This window comes from Lepeophtheirus salmonis, chromosome Z, assembly GCF_016086655.4.
Source record: "Lepeophtheirus salmonis chromosome Z, UVic_Lsal_1.4, whole genome shotgun sequence".
NCBI lineage: Eukaryota > Metazoa > Arthropoda > Copepoda > Siphonostomatoida > Caligidae > Lepeophtheirus > Lepeophtheirus salmonis.
The window spans coordinates 372,459-396,428 of NC_092584.1; the positions used below are offsets into that span (position 1 = coordinate 372,459).

At 32.8% G+C, this 23,970-nt stretch overlaps 1 protein-coding gene across 1 annotated transcript; it reads right to left on the minus strand.

Moving 5' to 3' along the window:
• Nucleotides 1-7,336: 7,336 nt before the first annotated feature.
• LOC121130424 (BTB/POZ domain-containing protein 3) lies at nucleotides 7,337-9,172 on the minus strand. The gene is made up of 2 exons (XM_071893746.1): nucleotides 7,994-9,172; nucleotides 7,337-7,929 (listed from the first exon to the last, which is right to left on the minus strand). The coding sequence occupies exons 1-2, from the start codon at nucleotides 8,643-8,645 to the stop codon at nucleotides 7,493-7,495; spliced, it is 1,089 nt and encodes a 362-aa protein (XP_071749847.1). The 5' UTR covers nucleotides 8,646-9,172; the 3' UTR covers nucleotides 7,337-7,492.
• Nucleotides 9,173-23,970: the final 14,798 nt, after the last annotated feature.

Consider the following 23,970-nt stretch of genomic DNA (forward strand, 5'->3'; position numbering starts at 1 on the left):
CAGTTCGAAAGCTGAAGGGATCCATCGTGAACTCCATGATTGGTTGTGTCTTTTGAAGTATGTTATACAGCGTATTAAGGTAGATGATGGCTTCGTTCTTGAGAACGTTTCTGATTCGCAAATCTTAACCCTTACAATATCACACAAGACACTAAATAAAATAACCATAAGAATAAATACACATATGGGGCACAACTTAATAATGGGAGCTCTGTTACCTACATATTACACCAAAAAGAGACACAAAAGGAATTAGTGTGGGGGGGAGCCGCTGTTGACATTTATAACCCAATAAGGATATCACTTTTACCCAATAATGATATCCCTTTTAACCCAAAAATGACTTACAATAGCTCATATATTGCTTATTTTTGTCATTAAAACAGTCTGTAAATGGTTTACATTTTGTAGCAGTGGTTCTTCCACCTCATCGGTCATGTTCTATTTGACAATTCTGCCATTGCAGTGGGGAATTCCTCAAAGGTTAAGAACCACTGATGTAGATCTTTAATTTAACTCCAAGTTCAACAAGGAATACAATCTTTAAATCCCACTTAAGCCCTCACTGTGAGCACACAACATAGTAACTACTTTACACATGGGTGTTTTGTCGTCAAGAGTTGAATAATAAGAGTCAAATAAAAAACATAACCATTTTAAATTGTCAACTAAAGAAGGCGGCTTCTGCTTTCCGGGACTTATTTTATACACCTTTGGTACCCAGAGTTATTACGCATCCCCAAACAAACCCCCATGAAATACTCGGTGTCACACTCAACTTTTCATAAGCACACTCACACGTAATTACTCAATACCTAGATGTTCTCTCCGTCTGGATGAAATAACATGTTATTAGAACAGTATGTAAATGGCTTTCATTTGAAATTTTATTAAAAATTTGGAAAAATTTTAAAGCAGTGGTTCTTCTGCCCATCATTCCCCACTTGGCAACTCCGCCATTCCTTACCTGTGGGGTATTTTATACGTGTTAAGAGTACTGCTTTAGACGTATAAAAAAATATGTAGGCCAAATCCATTGAAGGAATTTTAGCTTTTGACTAAAAAATTAAATATTTGAAATTTAATTTTCCAATTTTTTCCCCCAAAATTTAATTTTTTGTGATCAGCCTTAAATTTTTCACCTAAAACTTTAACTTTTTGTAAGCACCCGTATATTTTTTTCATGAAATTAATTTTTTGTAAATAACCAACGATTTTTGAAATTTTTTTATGAATAGCTGTGGATCTTTGGATTTATTTTTTGTGTTTAGTCGTAGATTTTGGAAATTTAATTGCGAAAAAATTTAAAATAATTAAAGTTTTGTTCAAAAAATATAATTTTTCAATTTTTTTTAACAAAAAAAATAAAAAAACAATCCTTAGGATCCTTATTTGGATAAATATTGATACTTTCCCAATCTACAACCATAACAAAATCATCAATTCACAAGGGCAACACAAGAAAGGAACGGGGAAAAAAATACTGTTATTAAGCACATACAAATAAGAAACTAATTTGATGTTCTATATAACAATACCGTTAGGACGTCACAATAGAATTATAATGCTATTTCGTATTTATGTTTCTTTTTGAGCAACATCCAATATATGGATATTACCATATTGTATACCTTCTCTTTATTTATCTATATTTTTATTTATATGGGTATTTTTCTTATATATGATATGGAAGAAAGCACCACCATCTGGTTTTGTCAGGCTTCGATACAATATCTGATTGAAATTCCATTTTCATAATATTAAGTTGCTATGAAATGATTGAGACTGCCTCAGTAAGACAAGAAATTACATTCATTTAAAAAGAAAAGAACTCAATCATCTCACATAGTCTCCTATGGCTCCGATAACGTCATGGCAATGGTTTTCCAACACCCCCAACTCCCTGGAGAGCTCTTCTTCGTTCACAAACTTCACCACTCACTATACGCCGCATGTGAGATCTTCATCTCATCTTCAATCGTATTCCAGAAGCAGGTGCTTTAGCTTACGGAAAAGAAATCGGTCACAAAGATTGAGATCTGTGATATAGGGACCCTGTTTGATCGTTTCCACCTTTCTCCTTGTTAGGAATTGCCTCATCAATCGCTCATCCATGCTGGTTTGGTTTTTAAAGCAGAGATCATCAGTCAGGATTCTAAAAACCGCTGTGGGGGGTAGAGAAAGCTCCCATGAGACCTCTGGAACGCTCAATTGGGATTTTTTTTTTACCAGGTCCTGGTCTTTGGTGATGTTATTGTATGTCCTTGTCTCCTGGGGACGTCTGATGACCGATGAAACACCTTTCTCGAGCTTAAAAGTACCATCCCAGATCTCACCCGCCCACCGAAATATGGATAAAAATTAAAAAAATATTTCAAAAATTAAAAATAAGAAAGAGGACACGTATCAACTGTTTTTCCTTTTCTAATCGGTTAAGTCATTTTCTTATTTACACAGATCCCTTCTTTACTTATGCCTAGGGGTGGAGATTGAGCAAGTGCGTGTAAAAAGCGGGACCGAAACATATGATACTGTTGGTTAAAGTTAAGGTTTTGGAGGAAAGAATATCACGTGATTCTGCTATAGAAATGAGAATCTTCTATATGTCAAATTACACCAGAACAGTTCATATAAAAAGTAGTCGAAATTTTCAAAATCACGAATAGTTGATTTACTTCGTGAAACCCATAAAAAGAACTTTCATATTTATATATTATAGATCTATTAACATTGAGATCTCCTAAATTTCTTCCCTTAAAGTTGCTAATATGATATGTTAACAATGAGTAATCAAAAACTAATGGGGAACACTTAGAAATAAAATCCATCTTCATCCTATCATACTTCAAATACACTAAAAAGATTTAAAATTATCTTAAATAAATTCCACATCTACATGATCATTTCTATTGAGCATACCTTAGTGTTTATCCAAAGAAACGGATGTTAGATAAACCCCTTGCACACCATTTGAAGCTAAGACCCCCTTTGAGACCATTCAGGCAGTTGTTCTTCGTTGTTTGTAAGCCCAGATTCAACAAAACTTACAACTGTGAAAAACAGGGCTAGAATTGTTGATGAGACAAAAATACGAAAACTCTTCAGATATGTTCTCCAAGAGATAGGACCAAAGACGGATAGAGGAAATCGAAGAAAAATACTTCTAACTTGATCATCCATTTGAGAGAGCAGATTCGACTCCTTCCTTGCAAAGGAGATAAAAAGATTGCAACATTGAAGAGATCCATTTACGAGGAGTAAGGAATTTCAATATTTCAAATATAATTATTATTTACTTTATTTGAATTGTACGAAGCACGGTATTATATAGAAATATTAATTATTACAAAGTATGACGTCTTTATCGTTACATCAAAATAGTGAACATTATTAAGATAACTTATAAAAGTATTATAACGTATGCTTATGATAGTAAGTTAAATAAGTATGGGTAAATTAAAAAAAAAAAAATACTACAACTAAAAAATAATTACATTAATTATAACTAGGGGTCATTTGTAGAGAATCAGACAAATTTAAAAGGACACATGACAGGACATATAAGTTATTAATATAAAATAAGACAAATAGATTCAACAAATCATTCATGAAATTCTACATATACGAAATGAAAGGAGACATCTTTATACAGAAATAAATATACTTATTAGCAGAATAGAATATGCATTGGCAATACAGACAAAACTATCGAGAAAAGAGAGTTACGTTATCTTTAGGAGTCTAAAATTATCTTCTGTTCGTTTTTCAATGACAAAAGAGGCACACATGTAATCAAGAAATCAAGAGTTCAGGATATATAATTAAAACTCCACCTTATAAATGGAATTGTGATAATTGTTATTTCTGCATTATATACATCAAGGAAACTGAAGGACTCTTATCAATGAAATATATTTCCTAGAGTAAGAGACGAAGCAGAGTTGACTTAAGAACAAAAGAACTTCAGAATTTCAATGAAGAAACAGTCAATGGAGGATTAGAACTGGTTCTGTTCCTCACCTGGGCTTTCATTAGATTATTCTGTCTTTTTATGGAACTCATTAGTTATTCCGTAGAAGATTTGCAGGAATTTATGTATTTTGAAAGTAGGAGCAATGATTCACGAGGTCAGAAGTCCCCATCACAGACCTTAAAAGGGAAGGTGCATCTGCACAATGGACGATCCTTCCATTAAAGAAGATGAGCCCCATAGAGTGAGGCACACAGAGACGAGATCCATTGAACTGAACATGAAGAGATGATGAGAAGGAGTGTTACTAGGATATCCAAAAGGAAAAATATGAACTCCGAGGGGAAATGTAGATGGTGATCCAATTAAACGCAATCCAGGCGGAGGGGGAACTTTTTTAAGGCATTTGAGTAATAAAATTAAACTATAGTCTTTATTAGAGGGAGATGTTATACAAGAATTAAATAAATAAACTCTGAAGAAAAAAAAAAAAAGAAGGAAAATCTACCAACTGTTTTCCTTTTCTAATCTCACAACCATAATTTATTTGAGCAAATAACCCATCTCTACTAATGCAAAATCCTCATCAACTTAAAAAAAGTTCATAAAATTGATTACATAAGTTCTGAATTTCATCATTTCCTTCCTGTATTTATGATAAAAATTCTGGCATTTGTATTAATTACAGACTTTGCCCAAGACGGAGACAGACTTTAGGTATGCTAAATAGGTTCTTCAAATTCTGAGTTACATCTTGTGGGATAAGTTTAACTCTAATCAGACAAGATTCACTTGATTCTCTGGGTAACAAGTATCTTTTATAGCAAATAAATTGATTCGTTTCATAAAACAAGACCCATTCCTAGTATCCCAAAGTTGTTGTTTTTTATTACCGGATGGGTATCTTTGTGATCCTCCTTTGTTATTTTTGCGTATATTGCAAAAACTTATTCACTTGACAGATTCTAATTGTACATTTATTATTTTATAAATGATCCTTTTCGCCTTTGCTTTTTCATAGCATTCAGTTTTTCGAGGTTTTTTCGTGTTGTTCATGGAAAAGTCAATAACTATAATTTTTTAAGTTAAAAGAGTAATTTTTCATAAGCAATTGTTTGGTGTCTTCAAACAGTCTGTTCCATCAATAGAAAATAAGTTATGAATCGTTTTTGGTTTGATCTTTAAACCATGAAAACTCAGTTACTTAAAAAAAATTAATATATATTTTTTTAATAGGTTTATGTTTCTCAAAAAAGGGAACATAATTCTAAAATTAACTTTTGGATATTAAATTTTTCGGAGTATCAAAAATTTATTTTTTGAGAATAGCTATTGACTTTTTTGTGAACAGCATGAATGTTTGAGGATTAAAAGTTGTTTTTCAAAACATTTTCATTAAATTATAGAATTTTTTTACCAAAAAAATTATTTTTTGAGAATAGTTATGGATTTTTAAAAAAAAATTCTTAAAAAATTAAATTGTTTTGAATAACTGTAGACTTTTGTATTTAATATCCAAAAATTTTTTGCAAAAAATTTTAATGTTTGAAATTCAATTAATTTTTGAAATTTTTTTTCCATGTCTTCAAACAGGCTGTACCATCAATAGCAACAAAGTTATGAATCGTTTTTGTTTTGTTCTTTAAAACATGAAAAATCAATTTCTTAAAAAAAAAGGATTATAATTTTTTCCAATAGGTGTATGTCTTTTAAAATATTGTACTTATTATATTCAGCAACTAGATATGCTTTTTTTAAATTAAAACTTAAAGAATCTGTTTAATGATTTTCATTCAAGAATAAATAAAATGAGAGGTAGAAATAAGGTAAATGACGACAACAAAAAAAAAAAAAAAAGTGAAGAGGATATTGAGATGGAAAGAAAAACTCTCTTTAGTAAGCTAATTAAGAATAAACAAATTTTATTATATAAAGCCGGGTTTCTACATCTATCGTGCGTGAAGACGTGTGCGTGTATGATATATATATAAATTATATCGGGAGAAAAGTGCGGAGTCCAACTACCAGTGTTGAGTAGTTTATGTCTGGAAATCTTACATGGGTCTGCGACAGTTCTGGTTTTTGATGGGACGAACTAATTCGCCCCTTTCAGAAAGTTCGCTCTAGACCGATCTAAAGAAAAAAAAGTATTTATTCGGTCCAGTCCAGTCTTAAGACGGGTCCTATCGTTCCTTAGGACCGTCAGTACTTAGGACCGTTCCTTAATACCGATGGTCCTTGGGACCGTTCCTTAACTGTAGGTAATTGGATTTTTTCATAAAAGTATCGATGGTTTATTAAGGTAAATGACATATGCATTAAGATTATTGCACATATCTTGCAAAAGATATTATTTTTTTCATAATAATACAATAAAATACGAACATATTCTATTGTTACTTGGTTGGATAGTTTATTATTATATAAGGGAATACTTCAAAAGAGGAAAAATACTCTCATTGACGTCACGAGGGATCGATTTTTTTTTCTTTAAGGACCTACAAGTGGGACTGGACTCGACCCCACTCCTAAATAAGGACCGACACAACACTACTAGATGGGTTCAAGGGAAAACATCGGTCTCATTCAAATTGGCGATCCAATTATAAGACCACCGCCCTAAGAGCTTAGGTGGCAGAGCCACATTAGTTTCACCATTAATAAAAAGCTTAATTTATATCACCAACACTGATATAAAGGTTAATTTATTACTCGATGCCTTAAGGCTTCTTCCCTGGAAATAGCTTCCTTTGTTGATTTGCCTTATGCAAACCCTTATGAATTATTTTTTTAAATCTAGTAAAACTCTAGCAAAGAGTTATTATTTGGTGGCTTATTTGCAACTGGTTGGTTATGTCCAGAACATAAAGTCCTTATAGCAGTAAATAGTTTATTCTCCTTAGTTCAGAGGCATTTGAATCATATGCGAAGGGGAGAAACCAAAGATATTTTATTACATTATTTAAAAATGTGGAACCCCTGTCTGGTCCAATCACAACTACCCTGGTGATACATAATCCGAAAACAATTTCTTTTGGGGCCAAAAGAAATTGCTACCAAGCAAGTTATCACGCATCCTCTTGGATTTGGTAGATTTTAAACTACATTCACCATATTGTCTTAAATGAAATACTAAGGAATAAAAATAAGAAATGAATGGGTATTTCGAAAATTACACTCTTACCAAACCTAGAATATCTATTTCATAGACGATTATTCCATAGTCCCCTGATTTACCAATGATATAATGCTGGGAGCCACTTAACTAGAGGATCCGTATAGCATTTTGTAGCACAAGGGATTTCAAAAAATTAGAAAATCTGGTAGAAATTTAGACAGGCCAGTTAATTTAATGAGATATACATAGCAACTAGATGACATTTATTATTTAAATAGTGGTTATAATGTGCCCAAATGAAAAATACAAGATTAATATTAATTAAGTAAACGAAGCAGATAATTCAACAAACAAGTGTATTTAATTTTTTAAAGCAAAAATTGAAGAAAGACATAAATAACGGGTTATTCGTAAACATCATAATTTAAGCATGTTATAAAGCCATAATTTGAAGGCAACGTAGTTATTGTAAATAGGGACGAAGAGAGTTGCTTCTGAATAGATGTATAAAAGCTAAAACTACTTGGTGAAATTATAGTGGCTGTATATTGTACTTTAGGATCAAGTCTGAATGGAGCTGGAAATTTGAAGCAACGTTCTGTACTTTTTCCATCATATTGTATATTACCAGATGAGCTCCCACAAACCAAACTGGCCTTTTGAATACTAACTTTGGCTGCATCAGAGCCTCTGGAAGATAATACAGTGAGCCCAGTCATTAAGACTGAACTTGTCACCTCAAAAGTTAAGCTTGATGAAGTGCGCGTAAGATCTGCATTCCTGATAATGCTATTAATCGAACATAGACAAAATTCCTTAGATCTCCAAGTCGGAGATTTAACTACAAAAAAGAAAGAAAGAAGGCATTAGACACATTTATCCAATTAATGATTCCCTTAATTTACCTTTAGAATCAATCAATTTTTCATTAACAAATAGGTTGACAAGCTCATTGGAACTCAAGACACAGGATGGAACAACCAACTTTGATATTTCCTTGGCACTCATCTTTTCAAAATATATGTAATTAAAGCTTGTTCCAAGCGCTTCCCTTTTTTTAGATCCCAAGATAGCAGTATCTTCTTCTTCATCAATTTCACCTTTAGCATTCAATCGATGAGTGGCCCATTTAAGGGCAGCGTCAAAAACAACCGCTTCTGAGCGTTTTAACTTTTCTCTACTTAGAACATTATGAAGTGTAGCGAAATCGATATTTATAAATGTATCAGCTTGATAACACAAATCCGGATTACTTGAAATAACATTCCAACATGTATCCCAGAACTCGGGACAATCATAGACTCGAGTCTTGCTCATGAAGAGGATGGCGTTGTGTGATTTTACAATACTGCACAAATATATGATGCATTCCTTTGTCAGAAAAGGCAACATGTACTTTTTAGAGCAGTACAAGAGCTCAAATACAATGCTTTCATTGAAGGAAACCTTATCAAGGTAGAGATGTGCCAAAAGGGCCTCAAATGTATCAGGCTCGACATCTGGAACTTCAATATGAACCATTCCCACCGCTGACTCCTTACAGGAACCATGGAACATTGTCTCGAACACTGGACTTCCAATACACAAAATGAACTTATGTGCTGGGATTTCCTTAGAATCTAGATACAAATTGGAAATTATTAAATAACAAGTAAAAACGATAACTCAGTAATTATATTGATACAATTGGCACTCTTTTAACATTCAAATGCATATTTAATTAAGTGTGGTTTAAGAAATATAAAAATTATAGGGTGAAGAGTCATGATTAATTATAGTGAAATAATTTCCTTTAGATCCAACGTTGAATGTAACATCCGCTAAATGTGGGTTTAGGTGAAGAAAAGTACACTTTTCATTCATGTTCTTCTTATTTAATTGCCAATCTAAATTCTCTGTGGAATTGATTTCTTCATGTACTGACTTTTTCTTTGATGACGAATGATTCATTTGATGCTTCTTACGTTTACCCATGGCTCAATAATAATACAATTTTGTAATATTGACTCTGAATTAGGTTATTATCCTATTTCAAATAGGACCAGTAACTGAGGGATGTACTCTTTCTGTGTAGCTCTTCATACAAATGAATTCCCATCGATTTTTGAATAATATTTATTTTCAGGGTACTTATTGACTATTATCGTAAAGTACTCATCGCATTTTTATCAAGATAATATTAACTCTAGATCATGTTGATCTTCTCTTCATTATGTAAAAGACATGTAGAGTGCAGACATGATGGATGATTCATACTGGAAAAGAGAGACGATTTTCTTCGTCTCTTCATGAAGCTTCTTTCCTATTGGAAGAGTAATAAAACAGGTAATATAACGTACTCAAGGAGCTTGAATCCTCGGAGTTGTATATATAGAACTGGGAATTCATACCTCCAATGGATATCAAGCCAAGTTATGAGAACCTTAACAAACGACTTATAGACTCCTTCAACGAACTTTTGATTCTATTTTCGTAATATGATACAATGACATTTGAATATCTAACTGTAATAATATTCTTCGGCGATACTTATCAATGAATATGCATAATACAATTATATATTCATTCATTTCAATTTAAAATGAGAATCCGGGTCTCAATTTATTAATAAGTATAACTAATATTAACGTTGATGACTCATTACATAAGTGATACTTAAGGTTGATAATTTTGGTAAGAATACACAAAAGAGTGTGAGGAGAAGAGAAGAAATACTTATTGCATCATTGATTAAATAATATACATCTTCTATCAAGAACGTTATCATTCCCGCCTTTATTATTCAATATCAATATAATATTAGATGCTCATAGTCGATAGAGGACTGAATACAATGCCTAAAATAACGTCGCCTTATGTCTGGATTTCTGAAAATGGAGGCCCAGGAATTTGGAAAGTACTTACCGGATGAGAAACAGATGGGTTTTCGGATTTATTGATATAAATGTGCCTTTAGTCCGCTGTCTAGAATTACACGCCACTCATTATCCTCATCTCATATCAAGAGTATGGATATTTATCTATAAAATCAAGTTAACGATGAATGCATTAAGTCAGACTTTAACTTTGATCTCACAAAGATGTTTATTGCATGCAATATACCCTTATCCATTGCTAATCATTCTACGTTCAAAAAATTATTGGAGAAATACACGGGTAATTCTTCCCTTCCCGAGGAACCATCATTAATTAATGGAGGATGTTGGTAATGATATCATTTATAGAAATCCCCCCATTGTAGATTGTGAAGTTAAAATAATTTAAAGCGTGTTTAGAGTCATCCTCACCAAATTACGAAATGGAGCTCTGAATATTGTACCATCTAACAGTAAGTATTCATTTTTTTAAAGATCTAATCATTAAATATGGTTCTATTTTAGATAAAAATATCAAGAATTATGATACACAAGTCATTAAATAGCAAAAACAACTGCTTATATGGTCACAGCAACGGGGGTAGTAGCTTTGGAGGGTTTGCAACTAGTTTGTCTGATACTAGCTTTCTTCACTTAAAGACTTGGGCAGGATCATTAGGTTCTCCAATATTACATAGTCAATAAATATTACTTTTTTATCACTTAAGGATTAGCTATGCTTGGTAAGTCCCAAGAAATGTTGTTCAGAGAACTCATAAAAGGCAAAAACAACTGCATAAATGGTCACAACAACATTGGGTGTAGCATTATAATTAGCAATTGAGTGTATCCTTCGTGATGATAGTATGATGTTATACAAGCATAAATAACGGGGAAAGAAATATTTTTTGATGCCCTTAATAAGGAGTAATATCGCCGGACGTTGCTACATAATTAGCTTTTCCACTAAGTCTTTATGATGGATTTAATTCCAATATTTTTTTTATTAGTATATTTATTGTCTAATTTTATGATTTTGACATTTACTTTATAATTAATAATTATTTAGATCTCATCCGTTGAGATATACCTATCCTGTGCACAATTGTATATAGCAACTTCCACATGAAGAAGAGGGGTCTTTTTGAATAAACTCCACGTCTGGCTTGTGTTTAGCAAGTGATGACATATTTAACTGAATTCATGTCAAAACAAGAAAATATTCTTCGGATTAATCTATTATTTCAATATTCCGTATTTATAATTTATTGTTATTATTAGTTATATGATTCCAATTGTTTAATTTTGTATATTTAACATAAATGGATGAAGGCTTATTTTTTTAGTATGTAGATTATATTTAATTTAAGCCTTCTTTTTAAACTTGGAACTTCAAATATATTTCGAAATACTCTACTTTGTCGTTTCATTAGTTATTATTCTGAGAATATGGTTCATAATAAATTACAATTTCATGGAGTGTGATGTTTTCCAATCTACTGGTACGGATAAAAAACGTCTAAGTCAATTATACGTAGTATATCTTCATTCCACATTTTGCCAATAAATACTTTCATTATACTCTCAAAAATCATAATAAATAGACCGGCGGGCTTTATACAAGACGAATTTTCTCAGGGCAAACATTATCAAGACAAATTTTCCAAAGGCGAGCTCTCCTAACGCAATAATATATATGTATAATTTATTAATGATGTAAATCCGGTATATTTTTAGGTGGCCCGTTAATTAATTATTTGTAATATACAAGACATCTTGTAAAATATGTCTTTATATAATATAAGCGTCATAGAATAAGAGACTCAGGCCATGCTACAACTGAAACCTCAGCTGATTCAGTAAACATATCTATAAAATCCTAGTTTAATAGAACAGAAGTAATTGTTTTTTTCTGTGTGAAAATCCCTGCTTGTGATGCTTATGAATGCCGGAATAAGTATTTTCCAGGAACTGATATATCATTTTTTTCCCCCAAAAGATTTACAACAAAATAAGACTTGATTACGTATTCTGAGGCGGAAGAACTACAAACTGAAAGGCTCACATGTTTTACATTCTGCTCACTTCAAAGAGGAAGACATTTTTTCAATGAATAAATCGAAAACGCAGGCATTTAAGGACCTGGTGCAATGCCCAGCAAATTTTCATCTTCTAAAGAAGCTAAACCAAGAGAAACACTTAATTCCATGAAGTTACATGATCAATCGCTGTGTAGCTCAGATAAAGACTCGGCATTTGGAGATACTTCATCTGAAAATGACACAGAACTGAGATGTTGTATACTCCTTGAACACTCTTATGCCAATTCAACAGGTACTGTATTGACATGATATGATTTTATAAAATGTATAAATTGTTTAAATAAATTTAATTTGTATATATGTATTACTAACATTGAATTTGATTTTTAATAGTTGAACTAATTTTCAAAATGTCGGCTACTCAAACTATTGAATTCAAAAAATATCACCGCTTGGTCTCCTTGCAAAAAAACAAACAAAAAACATTGTAGTTATGAATTGCTTGTGGTACCCTAGGATACGAGATGCTACTTCAACAAGAATTTCCTCTACCAAGTCTAAGGACATTGAGAAGGCGGTTGAAAGTTTTGCACTTCAATCCTGCTACTTTAAAGGAAGGAAAATTGTTTCTTAATTAATAAATCCTCTGTTTATTTCTAAATTATTTTCTATGAATATATTTAATTTTGTAACTAATTAAGTATTTGATTCAGTTTTACATTATTCATTTGTATGCAATTAGGGTTTTACGTTATTAGTTCATATTTTTCTCTTTAGATAGCAGTTGAGCGTCTCTGGACCTCTGAGCCCTTACAGCCCTCATGTGAACCCCTTGATTCACTTTCAGGATGTATGCCAAGAGGAAGGTTTTTAGTGTCTGTCATCCAAACACTAGCCACTATTGGCCAGTATTGGGACGCTCAGACATACGACTACATATGTAGTGTGTACCAAGCCTTCTGTCGCCCCCTGAAAGCCATCATTGACGCTAAACGAGGCTACATTAATGATTCAGAGAGCTCAGGTACACATCTATTTATACTATTTTGTTGAAATTCTATTGTTAATTATTATTATTATTTCTTGTTGAACTTTAAAATTCAAAGTTTCAGATTTTAATGGACCACTCGGTCTGATATAGTGTCTTTTCAATCTTTAAAAGGCACCATTTATGGTTTTCTATTTATCTATAGCATACATATACGAGTTAGTGCACAAAAAAGTTTTCGGTAGTTATAAATAAATGATGTTAATGTCTAAATAAAACGATAAATTTAAATTGCATGCCTGGTCCATCTCCGTATATATACTAGCATCTAGATTAAAATTCAATAAATACATAGTGAACGATTAAAACGGTTGGTCTGACAAACAAACAGCAAACACTTGAATATGGTCAAGTCAAAAGTGCTTCATTGGATTCGATCTAATGCATGGCCATTCTCAGACACCTTTCAGCTAGCCGAAAAGTCCAGGTTGTATATGCAAAAAATCTCACATTTGGAATAAGGAAATGTGGCCATCTTCCTTTCCAGATTTAAATATAATGGACTTCACTACACATCGTACATTCGTTCAACAACGAAATTTGAGAGCCTGCAATAGCTGCACATGTTCAGGTAGGACGTTCTTGGTTGTTTTGGGGACTAGCTATAATTTTTCCCGTCACTTAAAAATATTGTCACCGATTAACGAAGTATTAATTCCTTAATTGTAGCTAAGGAAGTGTTCTTTTCGCCGCGATACTCTCTGGACGAGACCATATTGAGGTTGCAAATTTCTTACACATGGACAAATCTTTTGTTTGGAGAGTAAGGGAGGAAGAGGATGAAGGTGATTAGGAATCAACAACAATGCGTCCTAATCACAAAGTAAGATCAAACCTCGAGAGATATCAGGATTTCTTTGCAAAAAGACAAACATTCTTTGATGATAGGCCATCCAAGTTGATGAGGGTCATTCTCAGCGATCTCAACTCTTATGAAAAGCTGATCAATAAGGGTGTGGCACATGATTCGTTTACTTGAAACTGTAAATGAACGTCAAATGACCACTATATATTCATATATGTATAAATTTAAAAAATAGTATTATAAACTTCAAATAACATACCAACATTTTTGAATAGAAAAATTGGTCTAAATATGAAGTCCATATTCTATTTCTGTGAAGAAATTGTCGAATCAAAATTTGAGAAAACTGCAAAAAACTGTTTTTGAACTAATTTTGCAAATAAATAGTTAATACCATTTATTGTCACTGTAAAGAGGAACACAAACATACCAATTTTTTTCGTACTTGCAAAAACAAAATAATGTCAAAAATTAATTCTCAATAACTCATTCGTTTTTGCGAGTATATCAAAAGTTATGTCATAAAATGTTCCGGAAATTTAAAATTTGTAAGGAATTGCACGAGTTTAAAATTTTATGTAAAAAAATGCATTGTTTTGTGATATTTTTTCCTAAGAATTGAAAATTGATGTCTGATGTAACAAATAGAAAAATTATTTATAAAATGATAGATATTTCAGTTAAACATCAATTTATATGAGTCAAATTTATATGGAAACGATTTTCCAGAGAAATTTCTCCAAACTTTTTTTTGTAAACAATTTTGTAAATTTATTACATTGAAAATCGAGACACTTGAGAAAAAAAAAAAAATCAGTTCAATTTTCTCTGATCTCCTATTTTGCCCATAACTTTTTTGATTTTGAATAAATTTAGAAAACGTTGTTACTTCATGGGTGTTTTTGGGACGCCAGTCACTTTTCTATTTTAGGCCAAGCGCCTATTTAGTCTCCTTGAACTCCAAAAAACAACTTTTCTGCTTTTGGTAAAGATTTGGGACCTCTGTCTTAGCCTGACCAAGTTCAAAAGAGGACACATATACACTCTATTATATATTTATTTATACATACCTGTAAATCCGGTGTTCTTTTAGCTGGTCTGTTAATTCGTAATTGGTAGTATAAGGAAATAATTTTCGTTTCCTTAGTAGTTGTCATTATTATTTAATTTCTGAGTAGTGGACATCCTTTCCTATATAGATCTATAGATTAAATTATATTCTAAACCAGTTTGTACGTTCGTGTGTGCTCATTAAAGACAGAGAGTAACCCTAGGGATTTTCGGGGGGTTATAATTTTAAGTCCCTGTTGAACTCAGAGTAGAATTGGGGATCAAAATCTGATTAATTCTAGCAAATGTCCTTGTTTATATCCTTTTCTCCTTCTTTCCTTGTCACAGCTGATTGTAGCTGATCTAATGAAACCTTTTGAGCATTATCCTTTCTCTCTCCTCCCAAAATAATTTCAAATTTTCAGGGTTACCAAGTTGATTATCATTTTTTTTCAACAGGCACATTCTAAACTGGAGTTTCATCTTTGTATATACACATAACTACCTGAAAAATACTCCCTGTTTATACTATTTTTCATGAACACACTCACACGTACGAGGGTCGTTTGAAAAGTCCGCATAAAGTCTGATATATGGCACAAATGCCGTATATCGAGGTTATATTGAGTTAGTAGTATCTTTTAGTATGACACAAACAAGCTTTCAGGCAGATCCGTCTATTTTTTTCTGTTTTGCATTTATTTGAATCGAGGAAGTGGTGTGATTTTCAAAAAAATCGACGGAAAAAATATTCGTGTGTCGATTAAACATTACTTTATGAAAGACAACACGCCTCAAGAGATTAAAAAGAAGATTGATAAACACTATGGGGACTTTGCACCTTCGATTAGAACAGTTTATGTGTAGTTTCAAAAAAATTTGTATTGACCATATGGGCACAAGCGAGGCTAAACGTTCTGGGCTCCCTGTTGAGATTACTACTGCAGAAATCATTGAGAAAATTCATGAAATGGTGATGGATGACAGAAGAGTGAATGTGTGTGAGATTGTTAATGCTGTGGGCATCTCGAGTTGGAACCTTATTTCCATGAATTTTGCGACCACAACGACTGAAATGTGAGCTTGGGCATTGTCTTGATGGACCAGGACATTTTTGTAGGCCCATCAAGGACTTTTTTTTTTGAAGCTCATTTTTGAAAGGGTTCAATATCGATGAATGATATGAACCTGTAATAGTTTTACCCTTTTCCTGATAGTCGATTAGGATTATTCCTTACGAATCCAAAAGAAAGTCTCCATAATCCTTCCGGCGGATTCCTCCCTTCAAAGGAATGGCAAACAGAAAGAAATGGAATCGTCTGCAGGAAAAATTTAAAAATCATAGCTATCCTCAGAAAGTTAAATTAAATTGCAAATATTTAATTTTTGAAAAGAAAAATTTGAGCATTAAATATTCTAATAAAAAAATAAAAACTTCTTAATTTGAGGAGGCTACAGCACATCCAGCCCACCTTCTGCGGACGCCCCTGAGTTATTTACCATTTGTAACATCTTCTTTCAAAATCTCAAGTACTACTTGGAGCTCCTCCAAGTACCCTAAAGGGCAGGCGTACCCCCATTTGAGAACCTCTGTTCTAGAGTACTCTGTATTTGTATACTAGAGCATTTAAGATAAGGGACTTATGACCACACAAAATTGTTTTCCTACAATTATCTTTTACAGATTCATCTAAAAATTAGTTCAACTTATTTGAATCTTGGTCATGAGCGTAATTCAACAGTTTTTATAGTCAATAAATCAATATTTTACTATAGTTTGGTTATAAATCCAACAAGTATATTTTAGTGGCACTGATTCTTAAAAATATAAAAAATTGACGATTAAGTATTTCCAAGCAATGTTGAGTACTTCCCCATGTCTTTTAAAAATTAAACAAAAATCATTTTTATTCGAAGTAGGGATTATGATTACACATTGCAGAAAAGTCAATACATTTGTACCTGTGGGAAAACGTAAATTCTAAATTTGGCAAAGAAAGGATGTAAAAACGGGAAGCTATCTTGACAAAGATCCTATATGTTATGTTTATGCGGCCAGAACTTACATAAAGAACGTACCCATGGTGTTGGAGAAACTTATAAAGAAGTCGATCGAGGTTTTTTAGAATATTTTATAGATAATGGTTTACGGTGAGGTTCTATGGATCCCGGGAGCGAACACTGTTTTTATACCTCTGTTATTATCTCTTTTAAAATATTTTTATAGAGTGCGTAATTTATTTTGTTTAATTTCCTTTTCATATGCTATTTTATGTGTATATCTGCTGAGGAGAGGAGGACTCAAAAGTCCTGTTGATCTTGTTTGTCCCTTTATACCTTGATCCTGTTTATTTTTATCTCTCTCTCCCTCTCTTTTGGCGGGGAGGGAGAAAGAAAACAATTAAGATGGTCTTGGATTTTTATTTTCAAAATCATAATTACACACATCAGTACCTACGTTGTTAGAAACTCATGAAAAAAGGCACGTTTTCTTCGGCATGATGATGATGCACGTGAGAGAGTGGTAAGGGGAAGTTGCTTTGCTGATGATTAGTGCAATACTGAGGACAATTTGTTTAGAAGATGCAAGGGAACCAATGTATTTTATTCCTTTTTTTTATATAATTACTTTCCACCAACCAAATTCGTTCTTTTTCAACGATTCCAACAACTCTATACATATTTAAATTAGTCAAAGGAAAAGCATATAATTTAAGCAAGCGCGAGTAGCAATCTACTATGAAAAAAAGAAAGAAGAATTTACAGACCCAGTTTGTTTGCAGAAAAATGTGGAAAATATGTCAAAAGTGATGCTCGAATTTACATATTTCGAACAACAAATATGTTTTTGGAATTAATGTGATCTTTATTGCATCAAAAATTTGTGAAATATTTTTATGCAGGAGATGAAAAAGTGAGTCAAATTTAAAAAAAAAAAAAAAGTATGTAAGTACAAGAAGATTTACACGTTATAATGGGCTCAAAAATATAAAAAAATAATCCCATGTTTTGACGAGTTTCGTGTAATATTTTGCTTTTTATGCTCATAATCCGAGTATTTTGTGTCTTTTTTTATTATTTTTATACAACTTGAGTACCAATTGACGAGGGTTTTGCTCGTGGAACATCACATTTCGTAGAAATTCAAACTAAATAATCAGAATATATAGGATTAAATTTTGGAATTGAAAAAAAAAACAAAAAAAAACATTCATAATTTTAAAAATGGACCTTCCAAGCTTAGTTCTGTTATACATAAACAATTCTTCACTCAATCCAAAAATTTTACAATTCATACATCATCTGGATATAGAAATAATAACTTCTGAATAATTTTTTTCATGGTCGTTAATTTTCTTTTTACAGGGAGCGGGGATCAAATTGTCGCCTACTTTAAACCTTGATAACTTGAAGACCAAATAGGAAAGCTATTCTCGTCAGCTGAGGATACGTAGTTCAGTTAGCATCATACCGTCATCATATGAGGAGATAAAGAGCTATAAGATAAACAAGGAGCTTTCGAGGTCCGCCGTAGTCATGGCATTGGTTAATAATGGAGGTGAAATCTCCAATTCAACGATTGCTTCAACCTTATGAGGGAATTTACAGACTGTTCAGCGTATCCGTAAGAAGCTAAAGGACACCTGGGATGTTGATGCCACCATAAAGAGGGCACCCAAGGAGGAGGCGCCGACAGGAAGGTCAGGGACACTGACTTTGTCGACAAGGCGAAGAAGATGGTTGAGGATGACCCTACCAGGTCCATGAAGGCCATGACGAGGGAGCTGGGCTGCCATGAGAAAACAATAAGGGACTCAGCACTCTGCCATGTGTCCAAAATCTCCATGCAGTGGTTAACCGAGAACTGTTATGACGTCGTAACCAAGGATTTGTGGCCTCCTAACTCTCCTGAACTTAATCCTATGGACTATTTTGTCTGAGGCTATGTCGAGAGATATACCGACAGACATCCCCATAGCACCAAGGCCAGCCTGATGGAATCCATCAAGGAGGTATTCGGCAACATGGACAATGAGATGGTCGAAAGAGCCTGCAGCCGGTTCAGAGGCCGTATTGAGGCCGTTATTGATGCCAACGGTGATTATATCGAATGAATGGCTACTCTATACCTATGTGCTCGTCATAGTTTTAATTTTCAATAAAAAAGTAAAAAAATGTATATTTTGTGTTTTTATTTGTAGAAAAATATTTTGGCGACAATTTAATCCCCGCCCCCTGTAAGTATTTTTCATAATTTATTAAAGTGTAATAATTTGTGGGTTTTCTAAATATTAGGGCAAATTGAGAGATATAAAAAGAAATAATATTTTATTCCAAATGGAGAAGAAATCTTGAATTTTATTTGTTGAAATGGCTGGAAATAAAAAAATAAAAAAGTTCACTAATCAAATAATAAACTTATATTTTCTATGAAATATTTTTTTTTTTTCAATTTATCCAATAATAAATGTTATTTTCTATAATTATGTATCGCAAGTTGCTACTGCCTCAACTTGCCCAATTAACGACTTAGGGCGGGGGAATTGAACACACATAAATTGATGTTATAGCTAAAATACCGTCAACTAACTATTGTATAAAATAGGTGCAAAGTCTCGTATCTTTCGACCTTTCCTACAAATAAAAGGAGCAAAAAAAAAGTCACGAAATCAGTTTGTAATAATAGTAACCCAATAATACGTAATATTTATTCAATAATTATTGAGAGTGAATAATACCCACATGGTATTATTACATGGCTACTAAAATATATCAACAGCTGAGAATAATAGTTTGAAAAGTAGAATGAAGTTTGTAATGTTTCCTCGAACAAAAATGGCCACTCCAATTATTTTTGACAGCTACAGTCTCCTGCTTGAAAAATGATGCCACAGTTTAATTTGAATTTATCAAGAGAAATTCAACTTATGTACTCTTAGTGATGATCTATTAAAGAGTTTTACACAGAAGTAAAACAAATTCTAGAATGTGTTTTCCCACTTCTTTTAATTTTTAGCATTTGTAACATGCCTTCAAAAAATGGTTTAAAAAATATTTCAAAGATATATACACATATACAGTATTTACAACGATTAACACATATTTACAAAAATTGACACATATTCACTACAATTTTCAGACATTTATAAAAGCTTTGGGTTGAGATAAAATACTCTCTTTTTTTTCACAAACAACATGAAATAATGAAAATAACTAGCCTTGAGAGTGATGTTTTGTCCCCACGTATAAGAAATGATTTTTATTTAATAGTAGAAAAATTCGGGATGGAAAAGGAAATTAGAGTCTTGAATCGAATTTCTGAACAATAACTGTGTCAGATACCATCTAACAAAAAAATTGTGATCCTTTGTAGGACTTTATAGATATAATAGCTCCATCTATGAATGATATTTTTGAAATATCTGGGGTAGTGTTTTATTATCTCTTATAGAGATTAACAATGGTTTATTGTCTTTTATTTGAGATGATATAATCAAGTGTTATAAATATAGAATAATCGATTTTTATTTGTCTAACTACATACTTATGTGCATATGCTTCAAAAAGGATATTATTGATTTGCAATTCTTTTATTATGTAGTTGTCTAATAGATTATCTGATGTAATTTTATATAAACTCCATACTATATTATCTTGTAACCATTTATCCAAGGATTTTTAGGGACCAAAGGACCCAAAAGCATTTTGAAATTAGCAAATTATTCCCAAATATTATGCAGTTTTTTTTGTTTTTTTCCTTATAGTATGACATCAATCACTACATTTTAAGCTTTCAAGACTCAAATGTGAAACTATTAAAAGACAACGAACAAGAAAAAGAAAGAAAATTGCCGGGGGTGCATAACCATGCTAGGGCGTGTCTAACATAAATATAAAATGACATAAGATTAGTAAGCTAATTTTTTTTTTCGGTTTTTCCTTTTGTCATACTTGTTCACTACTTAACAAGAATGAATTTGTTTTATCTTCTATCAATCAACATTCAGACAATAGTAAGCGGGAATAGTAGAAAAATCGACAAGTGACGGAATAACTTGTTACATAGGCTGCTATATTTATTTCTGGCCTAATAATGAAATAAATGCAAATATTTATCATCAAAAATGGTTTTATTGTTTTTCAGTGTATTATCCAGCATGATTTATTTCCTTGCATCCCGTCAAACCAATTGTCGAAGCTCCTTTTCCACTCCGATTGAGACACCTCCAAAACATAGTTTTTAAACGCTTCAACATCACGTTTTGGTGACGAAAATCGTTGACCACGTATTTTTTTCTTGATATGTGGGAATTAAAAGAAGTCAGTGGATGCCAAGTTAGGGCTGTACGGCGGATGATCAATCAATTCGACGTTTTGGCGGTCAAAAAGCCGCTAGTTTGGGGCAATGTGTGAGAGCTGCAATTGCCATGGTGAGCAATGATTCGTTTTATATTGTTCGTTTTTCGAATTTCTCCAAAGACGTCAGCAAACAAATTGTGATGCACCATTCAAAATTGACTGTCCTACGATGCTCAAGTGAAACAGTCCCCATACGACCCGTTTTGCCGAAGAAACAGGCGACCATTTTCTTCGAAGTGTTTCTTTCACGACCAATTTTCCTTGGATTTGGCTCGTCTTCGAAGACTCACACGGTCGATTGTTGTTTTGTTACGCAAAGATCCATGAATCATCATTTGTGGCAATCTTATAAACGTCTTTTGAAGCACCACGAGTGTATTTTTTCGACATTTCTTTGCACCAATCGACATGAGCTTTCTTTTGAGCCATTGTCAAATTGTGCTGGATCCAAAGAGAACAAACCTATTTTACGGCCAGGTATACTTGCAATATCAAATGTATGGTGGTGGAAGAAATCTCCAAGGATCTCACGGTATGTCACATCTTGCATTATCACTTCACGCTCAGCATGAATAATCTCTGGCACAAAGGCCGTTTTTGGACGATCTTCACGGAATTTGTCTTTGAGCGAGTGTAGGCTACGATTGAATTTATTAAACCAGTTTTTTACAGTGCTATATGATTGTGCTTCAAGACCATACAAAGATTTAAGTTTATCAATGGCCTATTGTCGTGATAATTCAGGTCGAAAGTTGTGAAAATGATTGCAACAAAAAGTTTACGCCTTTATTCCAATTTTTTGGCAAATTAATTTTTTTTCAAGTCACTGTTGTGTACAACACAAATAATGGCCGTATGTCAAAACATTCTGAGTACAATTATGCTACAAAAATGTCAAACTTACCAAAAGAAGTGTCCAATTGCACATGGCAAAACATAGTATAGCCTAGGCCAGAAATATATATAACAGCTTACGTATATGCAAGATTAATAGAAATACAACGTTAGGCCATCATGTTATCCAGCTTGGTAAAATTTTCAATTTAATGTATCGTACCGACTGCTTGGCCAAAAAAAGACAGATTTTGACAAAACACAAAAAAACTCATTTACCATGTCGTCAATATTAAAAGCGTGGTGGAAGTCTAACATGAGTCGTCATGCGTTATGGTATAACCTTGTATTTCTTTTAACCATTGGTATATATATAGAATTACATATGTTTTTAAATAAAAATATTTTTATCGAAAAAAAAAATCCGTTTATTCTCTAAGGGTTTATGGCTCACTCAAGTTTCAAGGTCTTTCGAAGGGGCCAAATTTTGAGGGACTCCCAAACGGTCCTTTGCGCCTTGACAAGTCTAAGATTTTACACATGTTGTTCCTTTGACGGGATAAACACCCTGACCAAAATTTATCAAAATCAGCTGTGACCTTGTCAAAAATATCCAAAAAGGATGTTCATTTGCCATGGAATACCCTATATGTAGATTTTTTTATGCATATAGGATCGACAACTCCAATGTAGAGGGCGTGGAGCCTATTTGAGACGTGAAAACTAACCAAACTAAAAATATTATAACTTTACCAAAATTGTATGGATTAACAAATAGTTTTTTGTAGGTTGTATAAGGAAATATAGAAAATAATTATATTCTATAAAGCTGCCCTTGACTTCTATCACACCCTAGACGGCATCTGAACCACGACCAGGATTTAGTCACCACATTCTTGCAAATGTAGCTAAAGATGACTTTCATTCTGTTGATGAGGTTGTCCATACTCTTAGAAGCAGTTCTGTTAGTAGTTCTCTCCACAGCGCCCCACACATAGAAGTCCATAAGATTACAGTTGGGTGATTTAGAAGGCCAAAGATCAGAACAGGTGAAATGAAAGAAGTTGCATTGAATCCATTTTTGCTACTTTCTGAATGTTGTAGGGTACAGAGTCCTGCTGCCAAATAAACGGTTTGTTTCCAGCCTTTTCCTAAGTCCAGGGCTTCACCGTCACCAGGCTTGCTGTCCAACATCTTCAGAAGCTTGTCAATGAATCCATCATCACCGGGGTTGTTGCCCACCATCTTTAAGAGCTTGCCAATGAAGCCATCGTATTTTTTCAAGCCAACCCTTCTGGAATGTTCCTTTCTAGTACCCAGAACTTCAAATTCATACTTTGACTCAATCAGCTCACGTTTTACATGATAGACAAACGCTTCAGATACTTTTAAAATTTATGCAATGATTTTTCCCTCGTGTCCGGCGAATATCATTATGAACAATGTGTGGCGTTTCCACTCCAGGGGAGAGTAATACATCCATACTCCTAGGCTGCTGGTAACAGACTGACAAATTTGCATACTAATCAGCTGATTTGGTGTAAGCTCAAAATTGAATGTTGTCTTTGAAATTTGAGCATGGGATTAACAAAACTACATACAATGTTTTCTCTCTTTATCTTTTTTCGTCACTTGATTAGTTTTGATTGAAAGTAAATTCATAATTATATCTCGTTTTAATTCAATTATATTTTTATTACATCGTTTTCAACTAACATTAAATTGTCTTATTTTTTGTGGTCAGCTCTTAATTTTTCTGCTTGTTTATCCTATATCAATATTCTGAAGATTGCTGAATTGAGTTAAAATTAGCTTTTTCTATGCTTTTAACAATTTCTTATTATTGTACATAGAAAAGTTGAATCATTGCAAAGAATTAGAACAAGCT

What these genes read in the sequence shown, in the direction of transcription:
- LOC121130424 (XM_071893746.1), bottom strand. Translation starts at nt 8,645, where the DNA reads ATGTTCCATGGTTCCTGTAAGGAGTCAGCGGTGGGAATGGTTCATATT. An exon ending in AAAATTGATTGATTCTAAAG is followed by an intron (nt 7,930 to 7,993) that starts GTAAATTAAGGG and finishes TCTTTTTTGTAG; the next exon opens with TTAAATCTCCGACTTGGAGA.